Source organism: Maylandia zebra, linkage group LG11 (genome assembly GCF_041146795.1).
Source record: "Maylandia zebra isolate NMK-2024a linkage group LG11, Mzebra_GT3a, whole genome shotgun sequence".
Classification (NCBI taxonomy): Eukaryota; Metazoa; Chordata; class Actinopteri; order Cichliformes; family Cichlidae; genus Maylandia; species Maylandia zebra.
Window position 1 is genome coordinate 35197401 of NC_135177.1, and position 27886 is coordinate 35225286.

Consider the following 27886-nt stretch of genomic DNA (forward strand, 5'->3'; position numbering starts at 1 on the left):
AGCCTTGCCAGTGACACTTTGCCGAAATTGTAGCTTTGACTCTCAGACAGTCGAAGGGTAAAGCGATAGTACAGTCGAGCGGCAAAGCTTGTTCAGCGAGGTGTTTCTATTTAGACTCTTCCACACTGACGATCATCCAGAAGACACTGGAGATATTTCGCCCGTGTAGTTGGTAAATAAATGTCAGAGCGCCCACTGACGTCGCTTTCCAAATCGTCACCTCGGCGCGCAAGAAAAAGAGGAACAAGGATTGCGTGCTCCCCGGGACTTGCGCTCCATGGGCTGCGTTATCCAGAAGCTTGCTGGGACTAAATACATCGAATGATATGAGCATGTAGTCAGTGTTAATTCTGCTTTTCATTCAATTTAGACGTAGTGTTGAGCTTGTGGCTGAAGAAAGGCGCATGAGGCAACACGTTTTCTTCTATATTCAGTTTCATTTGTCCAACTTTAAATTCTAGAGGCAAGCAAATAATCAGACGGCTTTTAATTTTGACAGCAGAGACTCTGACTTACTGGACTGACTTTCCCGAGAGGTTACGCTCTGAAGAACAACGTGTTTATGGATATCTGCGCAGCAAGGAACATCGGGAGTTGTAGGCTTTGCACTTCTGAGTCGATCATGTTGATACCTTGCTTTTACTGTAAACTTTGATAGATGTTTACAGGAAGATTTCGGCGACAATAAGAAATCACAGTTCTGATACGCTCAGACTGACCTCTGGGGAAAGTGGGACGCGCTTTTTCGCCCTCCCTCGTTTTTTTCTCCCGAGACGTCAGGACGGATCTCTATCACGCAATCTGACTCTGCTTCTGTGGTTTAAACAAAGACCAAGTGTTTTGGGATAGCATGGCAATGGTAGTAAATCAATGGCCAGAGAACATTTCTGCAGATCCGGGGTCTCAACTCCAGATATGCGGCCAGGAGCCCGGCGGGGCACCTGGAACACCAAACGGTTCTACCCCAGGGAACGACGCACTTTCCGGGGACAAGATCCCCAACGTGGACTGCATGGTGTGTGGGGACAAGTCCAGTGGGAAGCATTACGGTCAGTTCACCTGCGAGGGATGCAAAAGCTTCTTTAAGCGTTCTGTGAGGCGGAACCTCACTTACACCTGCCGGGGGAACCGAGACTGCCCCATCGACCAGCACCACCGGAACCAGTGTCAGTACTGCCGGCTGAAGAAGTGCCTCAAAGTCGGCATGAGGAGAGAAGGTAAGGCTGGCTGCTCTCTCTCTCTCTCTCTCTCTCTCTCTCTGCGTGTGTGTGTGTGTCGGATGTCAGACTGTATTTGTAACACTGCAGACATTTATTTACAAAACGTATTTATGTGCGTAAAGCTGTGCGCAGTATTCTCAGTTTTTAAAACAAGAGTGCCATTAAGTCTGGAATTCAGTCGTAAAAGATGTAAATGTTTCTCTGGTTTCACTTGTTTCATTACTTCTTAAAAACACATTTGAAACAAGAAAACACGAGTGCAGACGAACCCCTATCAAAAGCAGGCGAAAGAAATCAATAGACAAACCGAAGGCAGTCTTCACTTTGACAGATTTGCTCTGACTGCAAGAAAACAATGCATTCAAACCTAAATTCATGTGACGCTCACACAAAAAGATATGTGTGTAAAAGAAAACCTAGTGCCATCTTTTGTTTTGCATGCACCCTGACTGGTTTACGCGTCTTCACTTTTTAGTTATTATTATAATCAGCATGCTTAGACCTTCTCACACTTCACTTTTTTTTTTTTTACTGAATCTGAACCATTCATCCCAGCGCTCTCTGTTCCGTGAAATCCTCCCTTTGTCACGCAGTTTTAATTATGCTGTTTGCACACCGACACCCCGAGCCGCTATAAGAGGATGCCGCTACATTTGTTGCATTGTGTTGGATTAACAACGGGTCAGTTAGTGCCAAAGAGGAGCGGAGCAAACGTGCTGGAGAAGAGCTTTCCCTTATGTATTGTCATTCGGTAGCGCTGCATCGAATCAGGAAGCATGAGATTGTGCATATTTAAAATAAGAACCAGCATGTCTTCTGGTTGAGTTATAGATTCATTAAAGTAGTTTCTGCATTTTGGAAAGAAAATAAAGAAGAACGGGGTACTTTTAATTTGACCGATCACTATAATGGAAATGTCATATTACTATTACGCACGATGTTACACAAACTGTGCACATAAGCCATATGCGAACAGGTGAGATATGAGCAGTTAGGTTTTAATTATACCGAGTGAAAAAGTGGCGTGACTTCAGCGGTCCTCAAGAGACTTTAATGAAGATGTCACACTTCGCCGTTTTTTATTTTCCCTCTCAGAGGACAGAATAAGGTCAGCAGCTGCGTCACCGTGAGCAGTCCTCCAAAGGCACTAGGCAGTGGAAGTTGAAGGACAGACCCCGCCGCCTTTTGCCACAGCCAAAATGTAAATAGCAGACAAAGACGTTGGAAATAACCCGCTCTCCTTAGAGACGAGCTGAGAGGAGATGATCCCTCAAGGGTTAGTGTGATTGAAGTCTGTGCCTCTGGCAGTGTATGTGTGTGTTCACTGTACACACAGTATTACCTCATGTTAAGTACCCGCAAGCCACACCAACTCAGTCATGCTCCATACCGACTGAATGAACCCGAGGAAATCTCCTGACGCGCCGCTGCGTGGAGAATAGCCAGTCCTTCTGATTCAGTCTGTAAGAAGGAAAATGTTAAAGAGCTGAAAAGACATCAGTGAAAGGGAGTTTTGGTCACAGTTTGCACGAAAATATAGTGAAATAAATACATTACAAGAAAGCAAAATATTAATAATTTAAGCGTAACATCTTAGAAGGCGTTTATGGGAAATGAACTGTTTTACAGCCATTTTTTAAGAATATTTCTTGGCGAGGCTGAGACATTAAAATTAAGCATTTTCTCATCATCTGTAGAAATCACAGTTTTTTTTGTCTTTTGGCACAAATAGATTCTTCTAATTCAGTCGGGCAAAAACCAAAAGTTAAAAAAATGTTTCTCATTTAAATAAAACCTGAAAATATCAGTCGACTGAAGAAAGAGTGTGAAAAAAATCACGAAAGGTCTCATTTTGAAGGCAGTTGCTCATTTACTTGTTTATATTGACCATTTCTGCAGTGTTGGTTTTTAGTTGTGTGCAAAAGGCTTAAATGTGGAGTAGGTCAACTTACACTGGATGAGCTCATCTGTTGGTCCATTTGGGGTCAGTTGGATTAATCGCTGTCTTTAAATCCTCTTTGTCGACAGACTTCTGTTTATCAGCGATCATTTGTCTAGTTAGGACCATATTTGCTAAAGCATATTCATTGTCGGGGAATTTTTTACTGTGATTTTAATGGCAGGACGATTTCCAAATACAGAAGGAAATAGAAGTGAATTAGACGTTTCAGGGGCGTTAAAAACAGCTAAACTGCGTAAACACGATTTTTCATAAACATTAAAAAATAAAAAATAAATCCTGACGTCTAACTTTATTATTCAATCGCGCATTAACCAGCCTAGAAGTTAAAGATGATGGGTGTTAAAGAAAAAGTTTAACGAGTTTTAAATCATATGTTCTCTCTCACCGTAGAGAGCATATATAAATATTGTTTTCTTCATATTTTTTCAACAGGCTAAAGTTTTCAAACAGATGCACATTTTTAAATTATGATTTACACAAGACATCTGCTAAATTCCAAAGTTTGACGATACTTTTAAAATAAAGCAGCAGATGTGCATGAAGATGTAGTTTGTTGAGCTGATTTGTCATTCTGTTAATTATTTAGAAGCCTTTTCACTTCCCTTCAAATGTGCTCGGTGATAGCATGTAGGTCATATGTGGGTGCAGTTGGCTAGGACATGTTATGCAATTATTATATAACATGGTTCACCGGCTTCATAGATGGAGTATTAGGATATGGGAAGATTATGTTTTTGGATAGCAGAGGAGAGTTGGTGATTAACCTAGTTTTCATCTTCACGTCATTCCGCCTCATGTAGAAGCAAGAGAACGCATGCTTCAAGTTCATCAATGACAGCGCTTCATGATATTTCTGCTACAATAAATAAATATTGATCTGCCTGAGAAGTCGTGCTAAAAGTTTTATGAGTGGATTGTGGCAGATTCTGAAATTCTTTGCTTTCAAGTGAGTGGTATTTGTTTCCCAAAGGGGACATTTGACCTCTTTCTGTAGACTGCTGTGTTGAACATAATATCATTTGTTGGAGACTCTTAACCAGGGCACCTTTCAGCAGCATGACAGCAAACATTTCACTGCTGGCTTCAGTAGGAGTCAAGCCCCTAAAACCTTGGCAGCGTTAGTGTCATTGTCTCACCAGGCAGCTACATAGAACCTCCACTTGTTCCTCTGTCAGTGCAGTTTCTAGGATGACTAGGAAGCAGAGAGGCAAAAAGAATCAGCCTGACAGTTCCTTTGAACCAGAGTGAATGTTTTAATTTTGAAACACGCTGCAAGGACGAGCCACTGACTTTAGTGAGGACGGAAAAGACACGTGGGAGTTTACTGCTCTGATTAATTCATTCATACACAGTGATAAGGTCATCTTGTCTCTTGTATGTGTCTTGAATCAGCTGTATGCACGCAACATTTGTGGACACACGCACAGCTTTTGGAGTCTAGTGATAGTAAATAGTCTCAACATCCATTTGTAGCACAAGAATCTGTAATACCCAAACTGAACATGCTCGGTGGGGAGACTGCTGCCTCCTCTGACCCACAAAATGCCAACAGCAGTGAAAAATATAGGTCAACCAAATCTAAAACATTAATAACACACAGGCTGAAGTCAAAGTCCAAAAGTGTGAACCGTCAGGGGCCTCTACGGTGAATAAATACCCTGCTGGAGTGCTAAAGTCTAACACGGTATTAACTAATCCATCCTCCACAGCGAGCAGGCAATTTAACACCAAAACACTGCAGTTTGGCCTAATTTTGGCACTAAAAATCTTTACGTATCCCAGTTGTTTGGCTATCGACAAATTTAAACACTTAACCCCTGTAACTAGACTCATGAGCTAAGTCATTACCAGAGAGCTCTCAGAGAAAAATGACTACCAGTCAAATGGCAAAACCACAGTTTTCTCCAGGGTTGAAAAATGAAGCAAATGCAAAAGTGCCAAATACTGCAGTTCCTCAGTTAGCCAGTTGAGACCGGTAACAAAAAGAAAGTAATTTCCCATAGATTCCTATTCTACGCCATGAATTTTAGTTTTACAGAGAAAAAAAACACGTCACCCTACTTTTGGGGAACTTGGTGCTCCTTGTTTATATATGTTTAAAAAAATGTTTGGAACTCTATGAAACAGAGGTGGATGTCACGTTTCTGTCATTTGACATTTGGAGTACCGTTACATCCTGGTACCTTACTAGAGATGGACCGATCCGATATTACGTATCGGTATCGGTCCGATACTGACCTAAATTACTGGATCGGATATCGGAGAAAAATAAAAAATGTAATCCGATCCATTAAATATCACGAAAGCACCTCACAAAACTTGCAACACGCCGTAACTCGTAACACTTGGAGCAGTATGCATCACGTGATAGAGCGGCTGTGGCATGCGGGACCTGTCGGTGGTCTGGATAGCTAGCAACCTGGCATTTCATCTCCGACAAAGTTATCCCCGAGAGAAGTAAAGCAAGTGTGTAAGTCCATCTCTGAATGTAAAGCATTCCTGCGTTAAGCTTAACGAGCGACTGCCTCTCGCTCTCCGGCTGCTACTTCAATCGTGAAACTGCTTAACGATCAGCTGATCGGCTTTTCTGTCGCGAGTCCGTCTGTCTTGTTTGTTTTTGGCCCACTTTGCACCAGAAAGAGCAAACCAGCGGCTGAACAACAGCAGCACATTTAAGCTTGATAAGCTGTTGTTAGAATTTATTTAATATTACTTTCTACTCGAGGATCTTTTTCTACGTAGCTGACGCTGGTAACTGTGCAGGGGCGGATCTAGCAAAGTTTAGCCAGGGGGGCCGTAGGGCATTAACTGGGAAAAGGGGGCACAAAGACATACTTTTCTTTCTTATTCTCATTTAAAATGTCGAGCTTTTAATAAATAATTATTTGACACCCAAAGTTTTAATTTGATGTAAAATGAATAAAGTCAATTACTGTATATAGTGACTATTAAGTCTAATATATACACCCTAGTAAGCTATAGTACTTTTTCCTTTGGGAAGGTACCATCTGTGCAGTCTGCAATTTTGTTGAAGAAAGATGTTGAATCTATTTAATATTTCTTGAAAAATAATTGATTTCTGTGCATTTTTTTCCACACTTCATCAAATTAAGGTTGATTACTTCGATTAAGCATCATGAGGTGGAGCGTGAGGGGTGGTTCCCTATTTTTTTTTTTTTTTTTTTTGTTGTTGCTGGGAGTTGGAACCCTATTAGTTAGGTTTCTTAATATTTACGCTAAGTACTCTTTAAAATACCAGAATAGTGAGGATGGTGTAGGTTTAAGTTTATTAGATTGATCAGTATTGCTGAACTATGAAATATTTTTTTTGTATACAGGTATAACAGAATAGCTTTAGTGTAGTTGTTGTTTTAAACTTGAGTATGAACTTGCAGACTTGCAAAATGCAGCAAGATATTTTAAAAAACAGTTTTGTTGATTAAAAAACACTATATCGGATTCATATCGGTATCGGCAGATATCCAAATTTATGATATCGGTATCGGTATCGGACATAAAAAAGTGGTATCGTGCCATCTCTATACCTTACATCTCCCTTCATAAAATCTTGATTCTGATTCTGCGATCCTCTCGTACCTGCTGTCACTCTCATCCAGTTTCCTGTCCTCACAGAGGGAGTGACCCTTACTGTCCAATCAAATTCTTTCCTGTTCTTGCCCTCATTTCCTGCAACTTTTTACATGCTCATTTTAGTGCATGATTTGATCGCTTACACATCCCATCACGTCCCAATCCCTGCTCCAACACACCTGATTCAAATAACCAACTGGGTATTATGTGCTACAGCTGTCTAAATCCGGTGTTTTGCAGTACTGAAACACCTAAAAACCTAAAACAAGCTGTCCCGAGGACCAAAATATAGAACCACTGCTTTACTATTATTGCCCAAAGAAAACTGTCCTAACTAACTAAAAATACTTCTTCACATTTTCTTGAACTTGCATGTGTTTTTTAAAATATGCTTAGCTCAAGTTAAACATACAAAAAAAAGATTTTGTTCTTAGCAGTCGCTAGCATTCTGTCACATGCACATTTGACTCCTGAAATAATTGCTCCACCCCAATGTCAAAGGCCAAACCGTCTGCTACTCATCATTTTACTGAACACTGAAGTGTTTTGTGTCACAAAATAAATAAATACATGGGGATAGTATGATCACCAAAAATTTGGTTTGCTGCCTGAGGGCAACACCATGGCATAGAAGGTTATAAAGTCCAACTTCAAAGCAGAAAAAGGATGTTTACAGCTGTTTTTCGGCACTATAGCTAATTTCCCCTCTCAGAAATATTGTAAGGGGATATTTTTTAATAGCTCACCCTTTTAAACTCCAGTCAAGTTTGAATATTAGGAGTGCGTCTGATTTGACTGATGGGTGAGTGACGACATATGCAGATGCCTGTCATGGTTCGACTGCTAATTTGAGTCGCCTCTCTACTGTGTGTGAGTCACTTCTCTACTTGGTGCCTTTTGAAGCATTTTTAATGCAATGAATTCATATGACCTGCTGTGTGGTAATTATATTAAAAGCTTAAGGATAAATCCGTGTTCCACTTTTGGTGAGTGGAACACGGATTCTAAGGTTTTCTTTAAAATCGAATGTGGTCCTGACCAAAATCTGAGTGTTAAGGCTTCAAAAGTTAGCTTCATAAACCAATGGGTGATGCACGGCGGCTACATTCTAGTGATGGGTCGGTCGCGAACGAAATGGCTCTTAGAGCTGGGTCTTTGACGTGAATGACGCGAGCCGGCTCCTTATCGCAAGCTGTGGTTTTTTTTTTTCTTTCTCTCACCCTCTCTCTCGCACTTATTTCCGCTTCACTCCGCAGGTGAGCCTTGTGCTTTACGCTGGGAAGAGGGGGGAGGGGCGGTAGTTACACTCAGTTGCACAGGAACAGAGCGGGAGGGAGAGAGAGAGAAAGAGAGCCAGGGACAACAAGGTATAGTGATGATCCACAACTATTTTCAGTTGCAGATGATAAAGGATTGAGAAAGTTTATTCATGCAGGTCCATATGACAAAGAATATGCATGTTCTTTTAGTTTTCATATTATAATTTACATTTAATTGTGTTGTGGTTTGCAGTGTTTTGTGTTGTTTCACTTTAAATTTGTAAAAGGAAAAAGCTGAAAACTTAAATAGTTAAAAGTTGAAATGTTTTTGTATTATATGATTTATTTATTACATTTTATGTGAAGTGAATAAATAAAAGTATATTTACAGTGGCCCCTACAGACAAAGCACATACAAACTTCAAATCACGTACGAACCCTGGAGCACGTACAAACTCCAAAACACGTAAAAACTCAGAAGCACATAAAAACTCAAAACACGTAGAAAAGACAACAGAAGTGCTCCAGGATGCTAGCGGCAGTGTTGAACTTTTGTTACCTAGTGGCTACACAAGCCAGCAAGTACCAACGACCGGATTTGGTGTGTGGTAGTAACAGGTAAATGACCTTTTTTTTTAAATTTGACTATATATGAATGCTTGTGTATAAATACACAAACGATACACATATGCTTTCATGCTTTCAATTGTGTAATTTAAGTGATCTAGGTAGCTCTGTTTTGGAAGTTCAGAGCTACCTAGGTCACTTATGCTAGAAATGCTAGAAATGCGTTTTGGAGTTTGTACGTGTTTTGTCTCTAGGGGCCACGTCATATATTTATATATAAACATATATAAATATAACAACTTTTTTTTTTTACATTAGTAATTCCTTTTGTGCATAATTTTATATTATTGTTAACAATAAATTAATTAAAGCAACAAAACAACCTGAAGAGCTGGTTCGGAGCCGAAAGAGCCGGCTCTTTTTAGTGAGCCGAACCGAAAGAGCCGATTCTCTAAAAAGAGCCAGAAATCCCATCACTACTACATTCATCTTTTATAGGCAGTTTATGAGCAAAATATATTTTAAGGTGTTACAATTGTGCCTATAGTATTATCTCCAGTGCTAAGGCGTTGTATTGCTGTGTACTACTGATGGAAAGGTATTCGTATGCCATTTCTTGCTCATCCCACAGAATCACCAATGCAACAACAGCAAACGTAATGTGACCTTTCTGGTCCATTCACTCAGTCACTCCAGCAAACTGACTCTGAACTGTTTTGCTTGCAACTGAAGTAGCTCAACCTGTTTTCATGTGTCACTCAGGTCACTTGTACTAATGCACAGTCGAGAAAGAGTCATTAAATATGTCAGTCTGTGCGATGTGAACACCCCAACAGCCTTCTCCTTTAATCTGCCACACATGTGTTCCCTAACATAGCACTACTGGGAAGCCATGAACATTTATATTTTAGGGGCTTAGCTGATGATCTTATTCATGCCCGTTGGGTAGAAGTGTAGTAGAAGTATTTATAGCCGTACCAATAAAAGTTGGAGATGAAGCTCTAATGCGCCATAAACAAATGCACCTTTACATGATAATAATTCAAGAGGGACATCTTAGTCCTGCTGTGGCTCGCTGTGTGGTAAATAAAGTCAAGAGGAGGGGCGTGTGGAAGTGTAAATAAGTGTAACATGAATCAGACCCACTGGGCTGAATTCACTTTGCTAATTAATTTAGGAACTGCCTCATCAAAGTCTGAGAGAAAGAATGAGGCAACCTCGGCGATGCAGCAAAGCTACCAAACTTCCTCACGCAAAGCTCCTCTCATCCCTCCACGTCTCTTGTCTCTCTCTGTCTGTGTCACCTCACTTCTCTGCCGCTCCTGCACTGCCTCCGGTTTTTCTGCGCTCCCGTTCTGTTGTGTCTCTCACGTTCGCTGCATACCTCAGCTCCTTCATGATGTTTGACAGACAACTGGGGACACAGCCAGTCCTCCTACAGCGTGCAGGTGGTTTGTTCTCAAAACATTTCTCTTAAGATGGAACCAAAAAAAGGGTAGTGAAGTTGAGTGAAGAAATACTATTATCGACCAACTTTTCATTTGTCTACATTTTATTTCTTTTTGAAGTGTTGCATTCATTTATATAGAGCTTTGTAAAACCAAACAGTGAAGTGCAGGAGGCTTAAGATCGCTTTCAAGTGTTGCAGTCAGCCATGACTGCACTGCAGGGTACAGACACCTGCATTTAGTTTGCATACTACCCTGGCAATTAGTAACTGATATTTTTACAACCTGAGCCAGCTTAAACGTGTTGCAATCACAAGACTAACATATCTATTTCACGAGGAAGGAACAGGCCTTCACACATTTTGATAGTGAATATTGGATTGGTGAGGATCAGTGACATGCGTGCTGCAGTTTCTTCGATTTTGGAAGCCTCGTCCCCGAGAGAGAGGGAGGGGGCACGGAAATGAAAAAAAAAAAAAGGTGTGTACAACAGGTAGGCATTTATAGATGCATGGCAGGAAGGCTTGCGTTTGAGGCGTGGTCCTGCTCCTGAACCTTAGATAAAGTTACTTCCAGCTTATGGAATTTAGCAACATTAGCATTCATGTTTGTTTCTTATGAATAAAAGTCTCTCCTTTTAACTCTGCCCTTCACCAGCTCCTGAGAGTAAAATCTGTCTTTAACTACCAAATGCTCCACTGTATTTCCTTGCTGTCTGCTAACTTTTTCATGCCTGACAGGGTGCATGCACTGTTATCAAAGGTTAACATCATTATGTATACAAAATGGAAGATAGAGGAGTACAAGCAAACCAAAATAGTAAAGCTGTGGGCTGACACATTGAAACAACGACCCGTAAAAGTCACACAGCTCATCGGAGCTGAGGGAAGCCGCTCTTTAGGTCCAATAAATGTAAATAGGTTCACTGACAGCTGTGAAATCCACTGTTGTTCTAAAATTTTGTGTCACGGTCATTTTAATAAAGAACTGTTTTGTGATTTCCTGAAGTGCTGGATAAAGTGCTTCATGGTGTTTGTGGTAGCTAAAATATTTCTGTGAGATAAACAGAAGGAATAAAAAAATAAGAGCCTGCTATTGAACAATACCACTCCATGGGCTAGGTGAGTGAACCATGGACCACACAGCACAATATTTGTAGATACCACATAAAGGTCATTCTTTGGAAGAATTAGCACAAAACCCCGAGCTACAGTGTAATCATTATAGAAATAGCTGGCTCAAGTTTTTCTTAAAAAATATGAATGAAAAAAAAAAAAGCCAAAAGATTAATAGCAGTGCTTACAAGCTCCAAGACCGAGAACTGAGAATGAATTCCAAATGAAAGTTGAAAAAAACCCCCTGTCTTCGCTTCACTGACCTCAGGTCAAATTTGGGCGAAAAAAATAAAACATTCCTTTTTCTGCTCGGTCACACATGTTCATGTGCTGAAGCATATAAAATCCTTATTTTAAACTGCCCAGATGCATTTCTATCAGATGAGATTTGGCGTCACAGCTAAACATTTAATTATTTCTTTTTTTTAAACTTTGCTTTAATTGCAGGAGTTTCGAACGCCTCACGGACACAAACACACACGTGACCTCTCTCTGTGACATGACTCAGGGACGCAGTTTCATTTTGGGAAACGTGTTTATTGTTTGCTTGCCAGTGGAAGTTTTAGAAATGGAAAAGCTACTTATTAAATGCAGCTATTAGACTGAGACAAATCTATAATGCGTCTGTGTTGCCCCGGCACTGTGACCTTTTAGTCCAAATGTTGATAGGCCTTAATTGTATTTAGCTGCTGTAATTCCACTAACAGTCTGACCCAGAGGCTAATCCAGGGCAGCCAGGCAGCGAACTGTGCTCTCTGCCAGCTGCCATTTGCTGAAGTGGCATTTTGAAAGTCGCAGCTGAAATGTCCCATGGTACCTCTGTTTGCATGCACTTTCCTCCTCTCCCTCATTCTTTTGCCCTCATTTCATGGCCTACCTACACAGGATGCTGTTTTGTTTGGGGTTTTAGGGATGTATTTGCCTTTTTAACTGCTTTCTCTGCCCTCAATTTGGATTCAGATTAATTTTATTTAAGAGAAAAAAACAAAAAGTGTTTATCTTTTTAAAGTTACTATCTGACAAGCTCAGTCAATTGCATTAAGGTCAAGCACAGTCCACCAATTAAAAAGCCGGAAACGGATTATGGCACAAACTCAAATCTGACCTTATACTCCCATCCCCCTTTTAATTCTCTGTTTCCTTTTTTTTGTCCCCGGGCATCTGTTTCTATCTAATGTCATTTCTGTCTCTTTTGCTCTCCCTTGGCCCATCTCCGTGTAAATATATCACATCTCTTTGTCTCTGCACTGGCCTTTCTACCTCTCCATTTCTTTGGACCTTACTCCAATCACCCTTCTGCCCTTTCCTTTTTATCTGTTCCAGAGTCTTGTACAGCAGCTGTAGGCGAGTAAAAACAGAGAGCGATGTGTTTTAGTCAGGCGTACTCAAGTGCTCTGCCTCTCAGGCACGAGTGACCCCCACAATGAGGCTTTTGAAAAGTCAAGTGGATCAAGTAGATTCACCAACATCTGCGGGATTAACCACTAATCAATATGAGAACATATCAATAGCTGTGAATTCACAAATAAGGGACATAAGGAGCAGGGGCGGATCTAGAGAAATTTTCTTAGGGTGGCATAGAAATCAAATGGGGTGGCAAAATCGAAGCCCTTTTTTTCATACACTTATGCAGGTGGTTATATATGGTTAAAATAATCCAAATGCAGTAAGCATACACGTTTTTCATATAAATAAAGTCTATAACTTAATTATTGTCTGTAGCCCACATAATTAAACACTTTAGCTACATAAAACATGTGAGTTTTGATGCTATGTACTGTACAGCCTGTGTGATGAATAAATATGTAGCCCAATAAGTATAAAATCCAGAGAGCTACACAACATGGGGCGGTTCATTTACAAATGCAAGTCTAACTTAGGTTTACACTGTTTGTTGTCAGAAAACAGTCACATTGTTACAGCTTAAATTACACAAAATGTCAGAAATCTGCACTGTCATGAACAAAAATTGAAACCTAATTTTTTCATGATTTGTTGGATTAATCCACTGAGGTCTGAAATACAACCGGCAATTTCTGACTCCTTTTGAGTTTACGTTTGTATTTCACCCTCAAATTGTTTATTTTTTATTCTTTTCCCTTGCCTTGTTTGGTATCTTTTCAGCTCAACTTAATTTAGTTGTTTTGACTGACATACTGCATTAGTATTACTGACCTGAAATGAAATCACACAAATAACTTAAAATCCTAGTAGTATTTTTTTACTGCAAAAAAAAAAAAAAACCCCACACAGACATGTTGAGTAAATTTTTATAACTTGAAATGCAAATATAAAATGTACATTTTGTAAACATATACAACTATTTATCTAAAAATGCAGCCAATACACCTGCTGTTGTTTTTTCATTTTGTATAGGAATTTGTAAAATATTACTAAAACTAAAAGGAGAGAACAATCAGGTGTCGCAATAAGATGCCCCACAAATGATGTGTGCCAGTAAAAAATAAGTTTGTCCACCAAAAGACAGGAGAACAGCACAGGGATAAACCTGCAGCCCTGACAACAGGAGGTGTATCACTCAGCTGGTTTTCTAGTGACAGTGTTTACATTGCAAATGTGCCTTTGTGACATTCATTAGTGCCCTCACCGACACACAAAACAAAACAACCACTACACAACACAACAACTACATAACACAACACACTAAGTATACACTCCACACTAAACGTTACAAATCTGCCACATCTAAAAACTCACTCTCTCTCACTCGCTCTGTCTCATAAACATGGCTTGCTATGGGCTGAACCATTTGTTAATGGTGCAGGGGGGGAACACTATGCAATATATTCAGTTTTAGCATTTATATTCACTGTTGACTGTAACTACACTCAAACTGTTAATGCTATCTTATTTTAATAAATAACACTGTCATATGCAAAACTGGGGTGACACTTGGGGTGGCAAGGGATCATTTTAGGGTGGCACTTGCCACCCCATGCCACCCTTCTAGATCCACCCCTGATAAGGAGCAGCGGGGTCTAAAAAAAAAAACTGTTTCTTTCAATTTAAATTGTGATGAATTTAATAAATTCCTCTTGGAGTTCAGGCGCACTGTTTTACAATTTACTCAGTGCATAAAGGGGAAAGTCAAAAGTAGTTAAAACCAGGTTGTTCGCAGTAGAAGATTTTTTTTTACATGAAACCAGGACAGAGTGACAGATTCAGGTCACAGAAGTGCTCTGACTTAGATATGGACCAAAGCGCCTTTTGAGTCTGTCTCCCTAAAGAAGTTACCAGACAGAGTCTTTTTAAAAGTGCCCTTTTTGGGATCTGCTACAGCATTTTTATACTATAAGCTAAATAAAGGATGCATGTCACCTGCTGCTTTGTAAAAGGCCATTGTGTTTTATTTTATTTTATCCTATTTTTTATGCTGCAAAAGACACGAAAACCATCAAGAGGTCCAAATTCAGTGCTTAGAATTAGCTGTAGTGAAGGTTAGCTACCAGCAGCAGCTGCCTGTGTTGGCAACTGCCTGTCAGTTAATGCATACATTTAAGCCTTTAGAAAATGTATACAGTACATTAAAAAAATCACCTACTGTGCATTGGAATGAAGGAGGAAGTTAGCCACATGTTAGTTTCATCTCTGAAGTTCATTATAGGATTCTGTGGGGTTGACTCACTTAACCCCATGTGGTCACTGGAGAAAGTGCAGTTTTTAGCATTTCTTTTTAGCCTTTTTAGCTGTATTTGGCTTTTAGAGAAAGCAACTTTATTCACCTTAATTTAACACAGTTCTTGGTGAACAAATTAGGAAGTCAGCTGATGTTTTCACAGAGAAAAAGTTTGCAAAAGACAAGTTCAGGAAAGCCTCCCAGTAAACTGCAAATATGAACATATTTCTCAGATCCATTCTCCTTTACCATCATCAGAGTCACCCTTTAACCATGTTGTTATTGATTCAATCGCAAAGTTAAAGATTTCATAATCTTTGAGAAGTACATATTCCAACCTGAACCCCAATGTTTCCTGTGTGTCTCTAAGATGTCTCTGTGCAAAAACCTCACTGTCAGATTATATACATACATATATACACAGATATATTTTTCATTAAGGGATTTTGAATGGTTTTAAAAAGGCAAATAAAAAAATCTTTGTGTAAGAAGGAGTTATAAGCAACATTTTCTCTAATCTGGAAAATCATTCACAAGCCTGTATTACAATAAAATGTCTGACTGAAAGGATCAGCAGTGTATGATTTAGCAGTCTTTCACTTCACACTTAAAGCACCTCAGAGTGACAAAAAAACATATTTGGCCAGGTAATCTCTGTGGAAATTGCAACGACTTGCTCTCGGAGCACTTTCACTCCTGCTGCTCAGAGTGCAGTTTTATTTTCCCTTGTTTGTGAAATCCTGCAAAGACAGATGCATGTGGCTAATCTGACAGCCATCTTTTGCAAAGCGAGACAGGAGCCGCTGGAGTGCAAGCGACGAGGAATGTCCCGTTGTGCAACATTGTCTTTGAGACAGGCAAAACCTCTTCATAGCTCAGCAAAGTGAGACTGCGCTGTTTGCCAGAAGAGATCACATTCTTTTTTCGGGCACACGGGTTGACACAAGTTCACAAGGAAAACTAGTACTTTGAGGTCAACACCTTTTGTGCAGAGGTATTTTTTTCTGTTAAAAGGACAGGCTAGAATTAAAGGCATTTTTATAACTTATGAGTGATTTGACCTCTCGTTTTTCAGACGTGCCATGGTGCGTTCAATTGGCACAGCTGCTGTGTGTGAGGTGACAGGTGATGGAGAGTTAAAAAGCATTTTCCAAGCCCTTCGTCCTCCCTTTTCTTTCACCCCCTCCCTCCACCTGTCTCTTTATGTAAACCACAGCTTTCTATCTGAAGCCCCATCTCGGGCTATATTCAAGCACATTGAACTCTGAACCTTCTCTCTCTTTCCATCGCTCCACTCTTCCCCAGACCTCGCATCGCCCCCATCTCCCTTTTCTCAACTTATCACCTTCCACTCACTCTTTCTCCTCCTTATCTCACCATTTCAGCCTTTTGCCTCATTTTTTCAACCCCTCTTTGCATTTTCATTGCGTCTCTCCTCTCGCTTGCCTTTCTCGCTGGCTCTGTGTAACTGAAGATGGAGTTATTAGTCAGACAGTGGATGACTGAACAGGTGTTTTCCAAATGGGCCTTTGAGCACTCGCCGCATCATCATTGCTCCACACCAGAGGGGGGTGGGGGTGGAGGTTAGGGCTTTGTGTGTATGTGTGTGTGCAAGAGCTTGGCCTCTGCGTGCCCCTTTCACCTCAGGCTGGGCCATTTGCCAGTGCAGGGACTGAGGGAGGGGGTGTTACCGTACGTATCCATGAGTGTGTATGCATGTGTGGGTGCATAACATATGTAGGTGTGAAGAAGTGTTATATTTTTACCAGCTGCTGCTTGTCGTTACTCATTGAGGCACAACAGCACTGTAGAATAGCCTTGGCCTGGCCACTTTCCATCCCTTCGCTGAAAAGACGAGCGCTGACACTTTTAGGGGTACGAGAAATGTTGTGTTGCTACACTTTTCAACCCACCATGAAACAGTTTCAACCTATTAACAGCAAAGACCTGGAGGACATCTTAGGTCAACTGAACTCCTCCTCCTGCTGTTTAGATGTCCTGCCAACAAGTTTTTTCAAAAAGGTCTCAAAGACTTTAGAGTCAGACCTGTTACAGATCGTCAACTTTTCTTTATTATCAGGTGTGTTTCCAGAATCACTAAAAACTGCTGTAATCAAACCTATACTGAAAAAGGACAATCTTGACAAGACACAAATGAACAACTACAGGCCGATCTCAAATCTCCCGTTTTTAAGTAAGATCATTGAAAAAGCAGTTTCTCAACAGCTCAGTTACTTCTTAAAACAGAATAATTGCTACGATGCCTTCCAGTCAGGTTTTAGACAGAACCACAGCACTGAAACCGCTCTGACCAAAGTGTTTAATGACATATGTCTGAATACAGACAGTGGAAAAATGTCAGTCCTAGTTTTACTGGATCTCAGTGCAGCATTTGATACAGTTGACCACAACATATTACTCAAACGACTGGAGAACTGGACAGGTCTTTCAGGAACTGTACTAAACTGGTTCAAAACATACGTAGAAAACAGGAAATACTTTGTATCAATAGGTAACTTCACATCTGAGCAGACAAGTATCACATGTGGAGTTCCCCAAGGTTCCATCTTGGGACCCCTTCTGTTTAACATCTACATGCTCCCACTGGCACAGATTATAAACAACAACAAAATAAACTATCACAGCTATGCAGATGACACACAAATATATATCACAATGTCACCAGGAGACCGAGGCCCTGTACAGGCTCTTGGTAAATGCATTGAGGAAATCAATGACTGGTTGTGCCACAATTTTCTCCAGCTAAACAAAAACAAAACTGAGGTAATGGTCTTTGGCGCCAAAGAAAAACGATTACAGGTCACCAGAGAACTTCAATCTATACATCTAAAAACCACAAACCAGGCGAGAAATTTGGGTGTAGTGATGGATGCAGACCTAAACTTAGAAAAACACATTAAGACAATAACAAAGTCAGCTTACTATCACCTCAAGAATATATCAAGGATAAAAGATCTGATGTCTCAACAGGACCTGGAAAAACTAGTCCATGCATTCATCTTTAGTAGGCTTGATTACTGTAACAGCATCTTTACAGGTCTACCTAAAAAATCAGTCAGACAACTACAGCTCATTCAGAACTCTGCTGCTCGAGTCCTCACTAAGACCAAAAAAGTGGACCACATCAGTCCAGCTCTGAGGTCCTTACACTGGCTGCCTGTCCGTCAGAGGATAGACTTTAAAGTTCTGATGCTGGCCTATAAAGCTCTGAATGGTTTAGGACCAAAATACATCAATGACCTCCTGACCCAGTATGAACCATCCAGATCCCTCAGGTCATCTGGATCCGGTCTTTTATCAGTTCCCAGAGTCAGAACCAGACACGGAGAAGCTGCATTCAGCTTTTATGCTCCTTATATCTGGAACAAACTCCCAGAAAGCCTCAGATCAGCTGAAACACTCAGTTTATTTAAATCCAGGTTGAAGACTCACCTGTTCTCAGCTGCATTTGAATAAAGCACCAAATCCACACTTTAAGCTTAAATTTCAAAACTTACATTTAACTACTGATTTTATCTACTGTTCTGATTTTATCTGTTTTGATTTTATATACTGTTGTTTGTTTGTTTGTTAACTAGTTAGTTAGTTTATTTGCTTGTTTTATTCAATTTTAAATCATGCTTTTTATTTGTTCTTGTTTCTAATGTCTCTGTAAAGCACTTTGAATCACCTTGTTGTTGAATTGTGCTATACAAATAAACTTGCCTTGCCTTGCCTTGCCTTGCCTTAACCCCCATCCTGCCCCCCCGATCACCCGGCACATTTGACATGCTCAATTTGCTTCTTTCTTCTCTGTCTTCGTCGCGTCTCCCTTCTGTTACTCCTGCAGGTTTTTAGGACCTTGACCGTGCAGCGCCCCTTTGGATGTAGTAATTCTGTAAACTACTATAACAAGCTTGCTAAATGATAAAAGTTTCATAACAAACTGATGGAAGATTGCAAAAAACACAGTTCTTGGCCTGTCTTCCAGAAACATCCAGCGGCCTGCTTCCAGAGGAAACAGTGGATCTGGAACACAGATATGAGTTTATATTAGTGTGCTCCAGTCCCATTTAGTCCTTAATGACTTGTGTAATTAAATAAAAATGCTGAAGCACTGTTAAAAAGTCTCAGGTTCACCCAGATAAAAGTTCAACTCATCCTCTTCTTTGTTTTCAAACAGCAGTACAACGAGGACGTACATCAAACTCCCAGAGCAGTCCAGGGCAGTACCTGACCAATGGCACCGACCCGTACAACGGCCAACCCTACCTGTCGGGCTTCATCTCTCTGCTGCTTCGCGCTGAGCCGTACCCAACGTCTCGCTACGGGGCTCAGTGTATGCAGGGGAACAACCTCATGGGTATCGAGAACATCTGCGAGCTGGCGGCCAGGCTGCTGTTCAGCGCTGTGGAGTGGGCCAAGAACATCCCCTTCTTTCCTGATCTGCAGCTCATGGATCAGGTGAGTGTGAAGAATGACCAGAGTAGACCAAACCTAATGAGAATGAGACCAGGCCAGGCTAACTGCTTTCTACTGTTTTCAGTCTTTATATTGGATTAAGTCACACAAACATGAGAGCGGTATCTGTATTTATTTTCATCTAACTCGCAATAAGAAAATAATTTTATATCTATATATCTATATATATATCTATATAGATATATAGATATATATATATAGTTCTACAATGGTAAATTGTTCCTTAATAGATCATGCACAGAGAAATGCCAGAAAACAAAAAAAGTAAAGTAATAACTCATAGTTCAAAACACTATTTTCAAGCTACTGGCTAAAAATTCATAAAATGTCATCCCCACTTACATTTTGAACAGAACTAAGCTAATAAATATTTGAAAAACACATTAATATTTTTATTCCTCTTTTGTTAACCATCATGTCGCAGCACATCTGTTTTGGCACAAACCTCAACTCCCAACATTTGGTTCAGATCGACCTGACATCAATCATGCATATATAGATTTATATCAGCTATAAAGTCTTGGCACAGAGTAATCCCCTGACCTATAAATATTCACATGCACCTCTGACAGACATAGTCATCACAAATATGTCCGCTGTATCTGCACCAAATCATTAACATATCATTAATGTCAAGTTCACATGTTGAATATTTCTGACCTGTAATGTCAGCATGCACTCAGGTGTTTTCTGCAAACCCCACTCTTTTTAGACATGTTATCAAAATCCATGTAGGTTTTCTCTTTTCAATATCAAAGCGCTGATATTGTGTCAAACACTGTCTCAGAGATACACAGCGGGTGCCCTTTGGCATCTGTGTGTGCAGGTCTGTCACTGTTCAATTCAATTCAATTCAATTCAATTCAATTCAATTCAATTCTATTCAATTCAATTCAATTCAATTTTATTTATATAGCGCCAAATCACAACAAAAGTTGCCTCAAGGCGCTTCATAGATACAGAGAAAAACCCAACAATCATATGACCCCCTATGAGCAAGCACTTTGGCGACAGTGGGAAGGAAAAACTCCCTTTTAACAGGAAGAAACCTCTGGCAGAACCAGGCTCAGGGGGGGGCGGGGCCATCTGCTGCGACCGGTTGGGGTGAGAGAAGGAATTCCACATGTGTAAAGGACCCCTTTGGATCACATTTAAAACTATATGTGTAACTTTTCCAGCATCCAAAGTTAGTGGTGGGAAACATGCAAAGTAGAACTTCAAGTCTAAACCTAACCAGTAAAAAAGAAGTAAAAATAGAAATCCCCAAATGGGACACAAACTGTATTCTCCTGGCAGACAAACTTGTGACTTGCTCCATCGCCCCTTTAACCTCCTACTTTGTGGACTTTGTAGCTTTTGCAAGGAGAACTATTGACACTCGCCATTCAGTGTTACTGCGGCTGGTGCAGAGGGCACAGATGCTAAAGGACACTCTGTGCTTATCTCGGTTATACCGGCCAAATCTGATAGAGCAGCAGTATTTGATGCCCTAGGATGACAACTTGTTGGGTCACCTCAATAAATTCTAATTATTTTTTTAATGTTTAACCACATCTCCAAACATGTTTCTGTTACATAAGAAAAGTTTAATCCTCTTCTACCTGTCACAGTGCATGCTTTCTCACCCTCTTGTATCCTTTCCAATCTTTTAAAAGTAACAATAAACACCTCATCAGACTACCTGTCTAATTTCTGACGGGTAGGCGTGTCAGGAATGTTCTGTCATTCCACCGTTTCTGTGTGCTTCCCTATTCTGTAGTGAATAGGTACCTGTTTGAATGAATGAAGCTCTTGTATGTAATTTGCATTAAGTATTGGATAATGTTACCAAATTCATATCATCTCCAGGTGATATGTGGTGGTTTAAATGACCGAATGTTAAATATACCCTGTGTCCTTCTTCGCTCTGGATTAATGTGTATGTGTTGCTCTCTGGTTACATGTCAGTGATGGGTGTAAATGCTGTCTGAAGCCTGCTGAACTCTAACTGGAGGGCACTCAAAGTGCTCAAACTCTGAACAATTCTCAAAAGGGCTGTCACAGTTTTAGGCTTCAGACACATTTTGCCTTTATTCATTTTATATTTGCAACTAAAAGCAGAAAGGCCAAAGCCAAATTAGTCATCCACATGGGTAATCTGAACAAAAGTAATAATCATCCTATACCGCTTGTTTCTAGGTGGCTCTGCTGCGAATGTCATGGAGCGAACTCTTTGTTCTAAATGCTGCCCAGTGCTCCATGCCGCTTCATGTGGCTCCTCTGTTGGCAGCGGCCGGCCTGCACGCATCACCTATGTCAGCAGAGCGTGTTGTGGCCTTCATGGACCACATCCGAGTCTTCCAAGAGCAGGTGGAGAAGCTGAAGGCCCTGCAGGTCGACACAGCTGAATATTCTTGTCTCAAGTCCATTGTGCTCTTTACATCTGGTGAGTTTAAGTGAAAAAATGGGAAATAAGTAGACTTAAGTAAAGTAATATATGGAAATGGTTTGCACATTCTCTAGAAATGTAAAAACAGCTGGATTACCAAGTTGCCACTATTTCATATCATTGCGTGAGCTTTGAACCGTTGAAAGCACCTCTGATCGTCCTTTAGATCAGCTGAGAGGGTATAAGACCGATGCCATCTGTGTCCTGTGAGTATGTTTTGCTCAGGGAGGAAGAGAGGAATTAGCATCCTGCTAATCTGATTTCTACTGGCACGATAGCATTGTGTTTACTGAACATGTAAGCTTACAGTATCATGTTAACAACATAACCTGAATTAGATGGCCAGTAGCAGGGTTATTACACACATTTAAACACAGCCAAGGCAAACATTTGATCACGATGTTCTTAAGCAGAGAGAAAAACGACCAGTGAAAAGAATAAAACAGCACATAAGGATTCCATTATATTTTTGTCATGACAACATAATAGTGGTGTAGATTAATTTAAATGACAACTATAAATCATTAAAATGCTGTGCAAAGGTGCTACCTATACCTGCTACCCATAGGTGATATAAAAAAAATGCTCAGATTCATCCTAAAAGTTGCAAATACAAGCTTTAAGAAAGAAACAAAAGGTTTGTTAACACAAACCCCTGTACGACATACACCTTGTCTGAGGTGCATTTGAATGGAAACCAGTACTATGGCTGACTGAGAGGTGACCTCTAATGCTGCAGTAGATTGTGTCTCATTGGCTCCATATGTAAATGCTGCTGTTAGTCAGTCATGGTCTCTGCCCTCCATGAATTTGACTGTAATTTGATCACTTTGTCATACTGTAAAAGGCAGCTCTTGACCCCTGTGAGCTGCTCGTGCCTCACTTGAACCTCTTTGTTTTGCTAAATAGAAGAATAAGCTTTCACTACGCATTATAAACTTTGCATTTGTATTTTGAATTCTGTCCATTTGTGGGAACGACTCTTTGAAAAGCAATTTATTTCTTAATTTACAGTAGCAAAAAGAATCTGTTTATATAAAGTTCAAGAAACAACAGATTCATTATATTGTATTGTTGCATGCCTACTATTTGGACCCAAAAATCCAGTGTTATAAACCCCTTATTATACACAGTACAGTACTCGACAACAAAGAAAATGCCTTTATGCTAGAATAGATTTGTCGGTTTGCATCCAAAGCTTAGAAAAACAGGGCTCTTGAGCCTCACAACCTTACATTATGTGGCAATATGTCCTCCCCACTGAGTGACAGAGAGAATTAAATCAAAATATAATAGTTTTACTTCTTGGCAAAACCCCTGGCATCTGCATTGTTTTGATCCTGCTTATACACAAAGCCTGTTGAGGTTTATCCCAGCAGTCACTGGGCTCCAGTGTCAGCCAAAATACTGTCACATCTGGGATATTTCAGAGAGAGATCATGCTTTGTGACCCAGGGGGAAATGGATGGTGAAGAAGCCAACACTGAGATGTCTATCGTCTGTGTTATTTTACTGCTTTTTCCCCCCTTTCCCATCTTGCATGGCTTGTCAGATTCACTCTCTGCCTACTGAGCATCTTCACCAAGCTCTCTGTATGTAGGTAGCCAAGGATCCTCCTCTCCCTTCTTTTGCCTGTTTTCATCAGCCATCTCGCCTTCATGATCCCATCTATTATTAAAACCAGTCATCCACCCCTCCTCCCAACGCTCCCCAAACCCTAAACTCCAAGACCAGCACAACCCAAGCCCCAGGACCCCTGCCCCCACCACAGGAGTTGAATTATGTATGGTGCATTTCAGTGAGAAGGAGGATTCGCCATGACCTACATAACCCCTATAGCCCTAAGCATCCCATGTGACCTCCCTATATGCGCAGAAGCACATGTATACACATTAAAAAGCTGCACATCTTGGCAAGACCCTCGAACAGGATATTGTATGTCTTTGTGAAATATTCACACTTTAATGATCAAATCCTGAATTTGATGTAAACATGCACACACCGTAAATAGACCTGTTAATAAATCTGACCCTTGCAGACCTGGTAGGATGACCTAACAAGCTCAGACAAACACCAATTGTCTCCCACCTCCCTCTGAGTCCCCTCCCACCACTCCCCCTGTGAAGCCCAGTCCGATCAAGCTACATCAGAGAGCGGGCATCTCAGTCCTGCCACCCTGATCCTTCACCCCCAATGACCCGGTGAGTGCCCAAGGATCAGACAAAAGAACACGGCACTTGGCGTAGAAGGGCACCCACAGAGCTGTCGCTTCAGCACACGAAGTGGTTTCAGTCACACAGACAGCTTCGCTAATCCCGACCGGGCAGTGACTGCCTTGTCACGAAGGACTCCAAAATGGTCGGGCTGACAAAAACGCAGTCCATCTGCCTCCCGAGTGGATGGAAATACAACCAAAGTGGGAACAATTATTCACCCGGAATGATGAGAATAGCGGCTGCTGGGCGGGTGGGGAGGGATTGACATGCTTGATTAAAATATGAGGTGAATTAATTATTTTTTTGTGGAACTGAGGCAGGGTTTTACACAGGGGACAGATCAAAGTGTGAGAAGACAAAGGAGACCTGTGATGCAGGGTGACGGGTTAAAACTCACGGGCCAACGCCTTTTAACCGAAAGACTAAGCTTGAGAATAAATAACCCTCATCGAATACCTGCCTTCAATATGTGGGTTCACGCAGGGGGCAGGGTCAAAGAGCACTCCCACTTCTCGTACAGTATGTGGCAGAGTACAGTAGAATGCGTCTTTGTTTTGAGTTCACACATCTCTGACCTGCTTTGCAAAATCCCCTGTGATCTCCGCTCCACACACAGGGTGTGAAAAGCACCGCGTGCTGCGTTACACACTCTTGGTTGTGCGAGACTCTTGCCCAAGGTGGGGGCCGGTGAGACGAGAGGTAGAAGGAGTTGGAAGGCAGAAAGTGTCTCCCCAGCTGAGGAGAAAGTGAACACAGACCACAGGGGTGGAAGTAGATCTCCGCTGTGACAACCTTGATTTTGTCAAGTTGTAGCCAGATTTCTCTGAAAGGAAAATGCCCTGTTACATCCTGGTTCTTTCTGGCAATGAATAAGTATTAGGTGAAGACACCACTCTGCCACATACTAAAAGGTTTTGTTAAAATCTTGCACAATTGAAGCTTCTTTCACTAAGAACAAATTTCATCATATGCCAAACAGTATTAGCCTAACATAACATTAATCCAGAACATTAGTAACCAAAATATGGTATGAGAAGTCATTTTTCTTATGCAGTTATTCCTCGTCCTGCAATTCTGACTTACGTTTTGACACATGACATACTGGAACCCGCAGAACACTGGTTATTATTCCATGGCTAACACCTGATTTATCCTTCAACATAAAATCTACACAGTAAGCTATAATGTAGCCGCAAACCCCTCTGACCCATCAGTCTAACCTAGCAAATGCAAAGCAGCCCACAACTACTCTGGTTGGCCTAAAATTAAATGGAAGTCAGTGTGTCACAAAACTCACCTTAATGTCATACAGTCATTCTCACAAAAAGACTACTGCTTAAGTTGGATAAATGCTTATATCAGTTCTAAATCTTCACTTTGTATTCCTTTCTACTAGACGCCATGGGCTTGTCAGACGTCGCCCACGTGGAGAGCATCCAGGAGAAGTCTCAGTGTGCTCTGGAGGAGTATGTAAGAAACCAGTACCCCAGCCAGCCGAACCGCTTTGGACGCCTCCTCCTCCGCCTGCCGTCCCTGCGCATTGTCTCCTCTCCAGTCATCGAACAGCTGTTTTTTGTGCGCCTCGTCGGCAAGACTCCAATTGAGACGCTCCTCCGTGACATGCTGCTCTCGGGCTCCAGCTACAACTGGCCCTACATGCCCACAGTACAGCGAGAGCGACCGATCTCTCTCCACTACAATGAGAATGGGCCCTGAAGTGGAAGGACAGACCAAGGAGAAGCTACGGGGGAAATTACGGTTGAAGGCTGACCTGACTGCTCATCAATCCATCTCTCCTTCCCTTCATTGTCTGCGTTCAACTTCTCAGCTTCCCAAGAAGAAGTATCTCCCTCACCATTCCGCTTTAAACACCGACATTGACACACCATCATCCCAGTTACACAAGCCAGGCTAGCTTTCACTATCGCTAATACAGAGACTTTGTGGCCCGTTGCAGCTCCTCAGCCGAGTCTACATTTGAGATGTGGCGTGAGATGGACAGGTTGGTAGAATGGGTTATTGCGCAGTTCACCAGCAGGTCTGTTGGACTCACTTCAGATGTCATTCTCAAAAACCATGCAAACAATTTCAGCGAGCATTTGCTTCATTTTCGGTGATACACCTACACATACGGAAACTGTGTGCTAGCATCTGCGTACGAGCATGGAGAATACTGAGCAAGGGCTTTACCAATGGGACAGCCAAGAGCACAAAGCCTGTTGTAAATATACCAATTTTTAAAAAGAGAAAACCAGAAGCCATTAAAAAAAGACAAATGCCAAAATGTCTTGAACTTTTGCAGAGGATGTTTTATTGTGTGTTTGTATTAGCACTGTTTATATGGAGAGAAAACCCATGATTGTGTCCATATGTACAGTATATCATCGATTCATAGACATCTAAGGCATATTAGGGTTCAATTGGGGAAGCTCAGGTTCAGAGGGTGGGCAGACGGGCATGTCAATATCAGAACAAAAAAGACAAACCCAGCAAATTTTACACTTATCAGCAGCCTGTGCCAAAGCTGACAAATCATACGGTTTGGAGTATTTTTGTGATAGTGTTGGCTATTAAAAGAAAAGTTTGGTTTGTCTATAATTTGACTTGTTGTGGGGTCTGAGGGGCGAGAAGGAGTTTGTAATGAATACAAATAAAAGCGTAGGCACTTGCATTGAAAAGTAGTCAGTTTGAATCTGCAGAATCACAGCACTGGTAGATTGTTTCTACCCTTACCCTGTTTGACTGAAGTATATTTTTTCTTACTCTAAAGACCCATGGTGTTAACATCGGGGTGGCAAAGCTCATCCTCCTTATTGTCATTACTTTTTTTTTTTTTTGTCAGTATTGGACCCTTTAGACAGGGGAGTGGGAGGGTGGTATGGGCTTTTACAAAAGTAGCTGTACTTGCCTTAGAACAAAGATTCTGTCACTGAGCATTTATCTTATGACTGTGCCATAATCTCTCGTTACCTGTTATAACAGGTATTATGTCCTGTCAGGATTGGAAATGAGTTTGCATGAAGTTAAAATGTGATGTGCAACATGTCATTGAAGAGTCATGCACAATCCAAATATTTTAATTGAGTTAATGCAGAATCCCTTCTGCTTTTTCTTATTATACACACACACACACACACACACACACACACACACACACACACACACACACACACACACATATACATATATATATATATATATATATATATATATATATATATATAATTTGAATTTGTATATGTACTTCCTGTCAGCCAAAAGCCCGGGCTTCAGACAGTTCAAATCAGAAAGTCTTTTCCTCCTCTTCACTCTGTTTAATCAGTAAATTTCTAATATGGTTATCTCAGACAGAGCTCTGGCTGTGAGAACACAAGTCCTACACACCTGCTGTTCAAACCTTTGTTTATGAGGGTCAGCCAATCAAAAGACTAAGGATTAACTGAGCGGCTGCACTGAGGCCCAATATAAGATGAATAAAGATTGCTCTGATTTCCCTTTGCTGGGAGAAGGCACAACTGAACCATTTTGACATCTTTCGCACTTTCTGTTTTTAGACCTCATGCAAGCTCTTTCGATATCCTGGTGATATTGTTGTGTAGGGAAACCCCCTCGATTCATGTCATTTGAGCTTATCGTACCGATACCATAAAGTAATGTATCACTAACCTCTGAAAACCTCAGTCTATGTTACAATATTATCCCCAATGGACTTATGACTGTGACTTAGCTTAGGACTATTTTAAGTTGGTTTTTATTGTTTGACAACTTGTCTTGCATGTCCAGCACGGCACCCTAGTGTCAACCACCAGTGTTGATACTGAAAAAGCCACCTTGGACTGTAGAAAGCTGTTTGTTGGTGAATAAATTGACAGAAAGTTTCTATGAATTGTTTTTATCCCCTCTACTTTTGTTTGGAAATATGGATTATCCGTTAATTAAAATAAAATTGTTTTGTTCACA

At 40.9% G+C, this 27886-nt stretch overlaps 1 protein-coding gene across 1 annotated transcript; it reads left to right on the top strand.

The window, feature by feature from the left end:
- nr2f5 (nuclear receptor subfamily 2, group F, member 5) lies at positions 1–27886 on the top strand. The gene is made up of 4 exons (XM_004568579.5): positions 1–1217; positions 18984–19264; positions 21461–21707; positions 25323–27886. Exons 1-4 carry the CDS (start codon positions 851–853, stop codon positions 25640–25642), a joined length of 1215 nt encoding a protein of 404 aa, XP_004568636.1. The 5' UTR covers positions 1–850; the 3' UTR covers positions 25643–27886.

What these genes read in the sequence shown, in the direction of transcription:
- nr2f5 (XM_004568579.5), top strand. Translation starts at nt 851, where the DNA reads ATGGCAATGGTAGTAAATCAATGGCCAGAGAACATTTCTGCAGATCCG. An exon ending in ATCTGCAGCTCATGGATCAG is followed by an intron (nt 19,265 to 21,460) that starts GTGAGTGTGAAG and finishes GCTTGTTTCTAG; the next exon opens with GTGGCTCTGCTGCGAATGTC. An exon ending in CATTGTGCTCTTTACATCTG is followed by an intron (nt 21,708 to 25,322) that starts GTGAGTTTAAGT and finishes CCTTTCTACTAG; the next exon opens with ACGCCATGGGCTTGTCAGAC.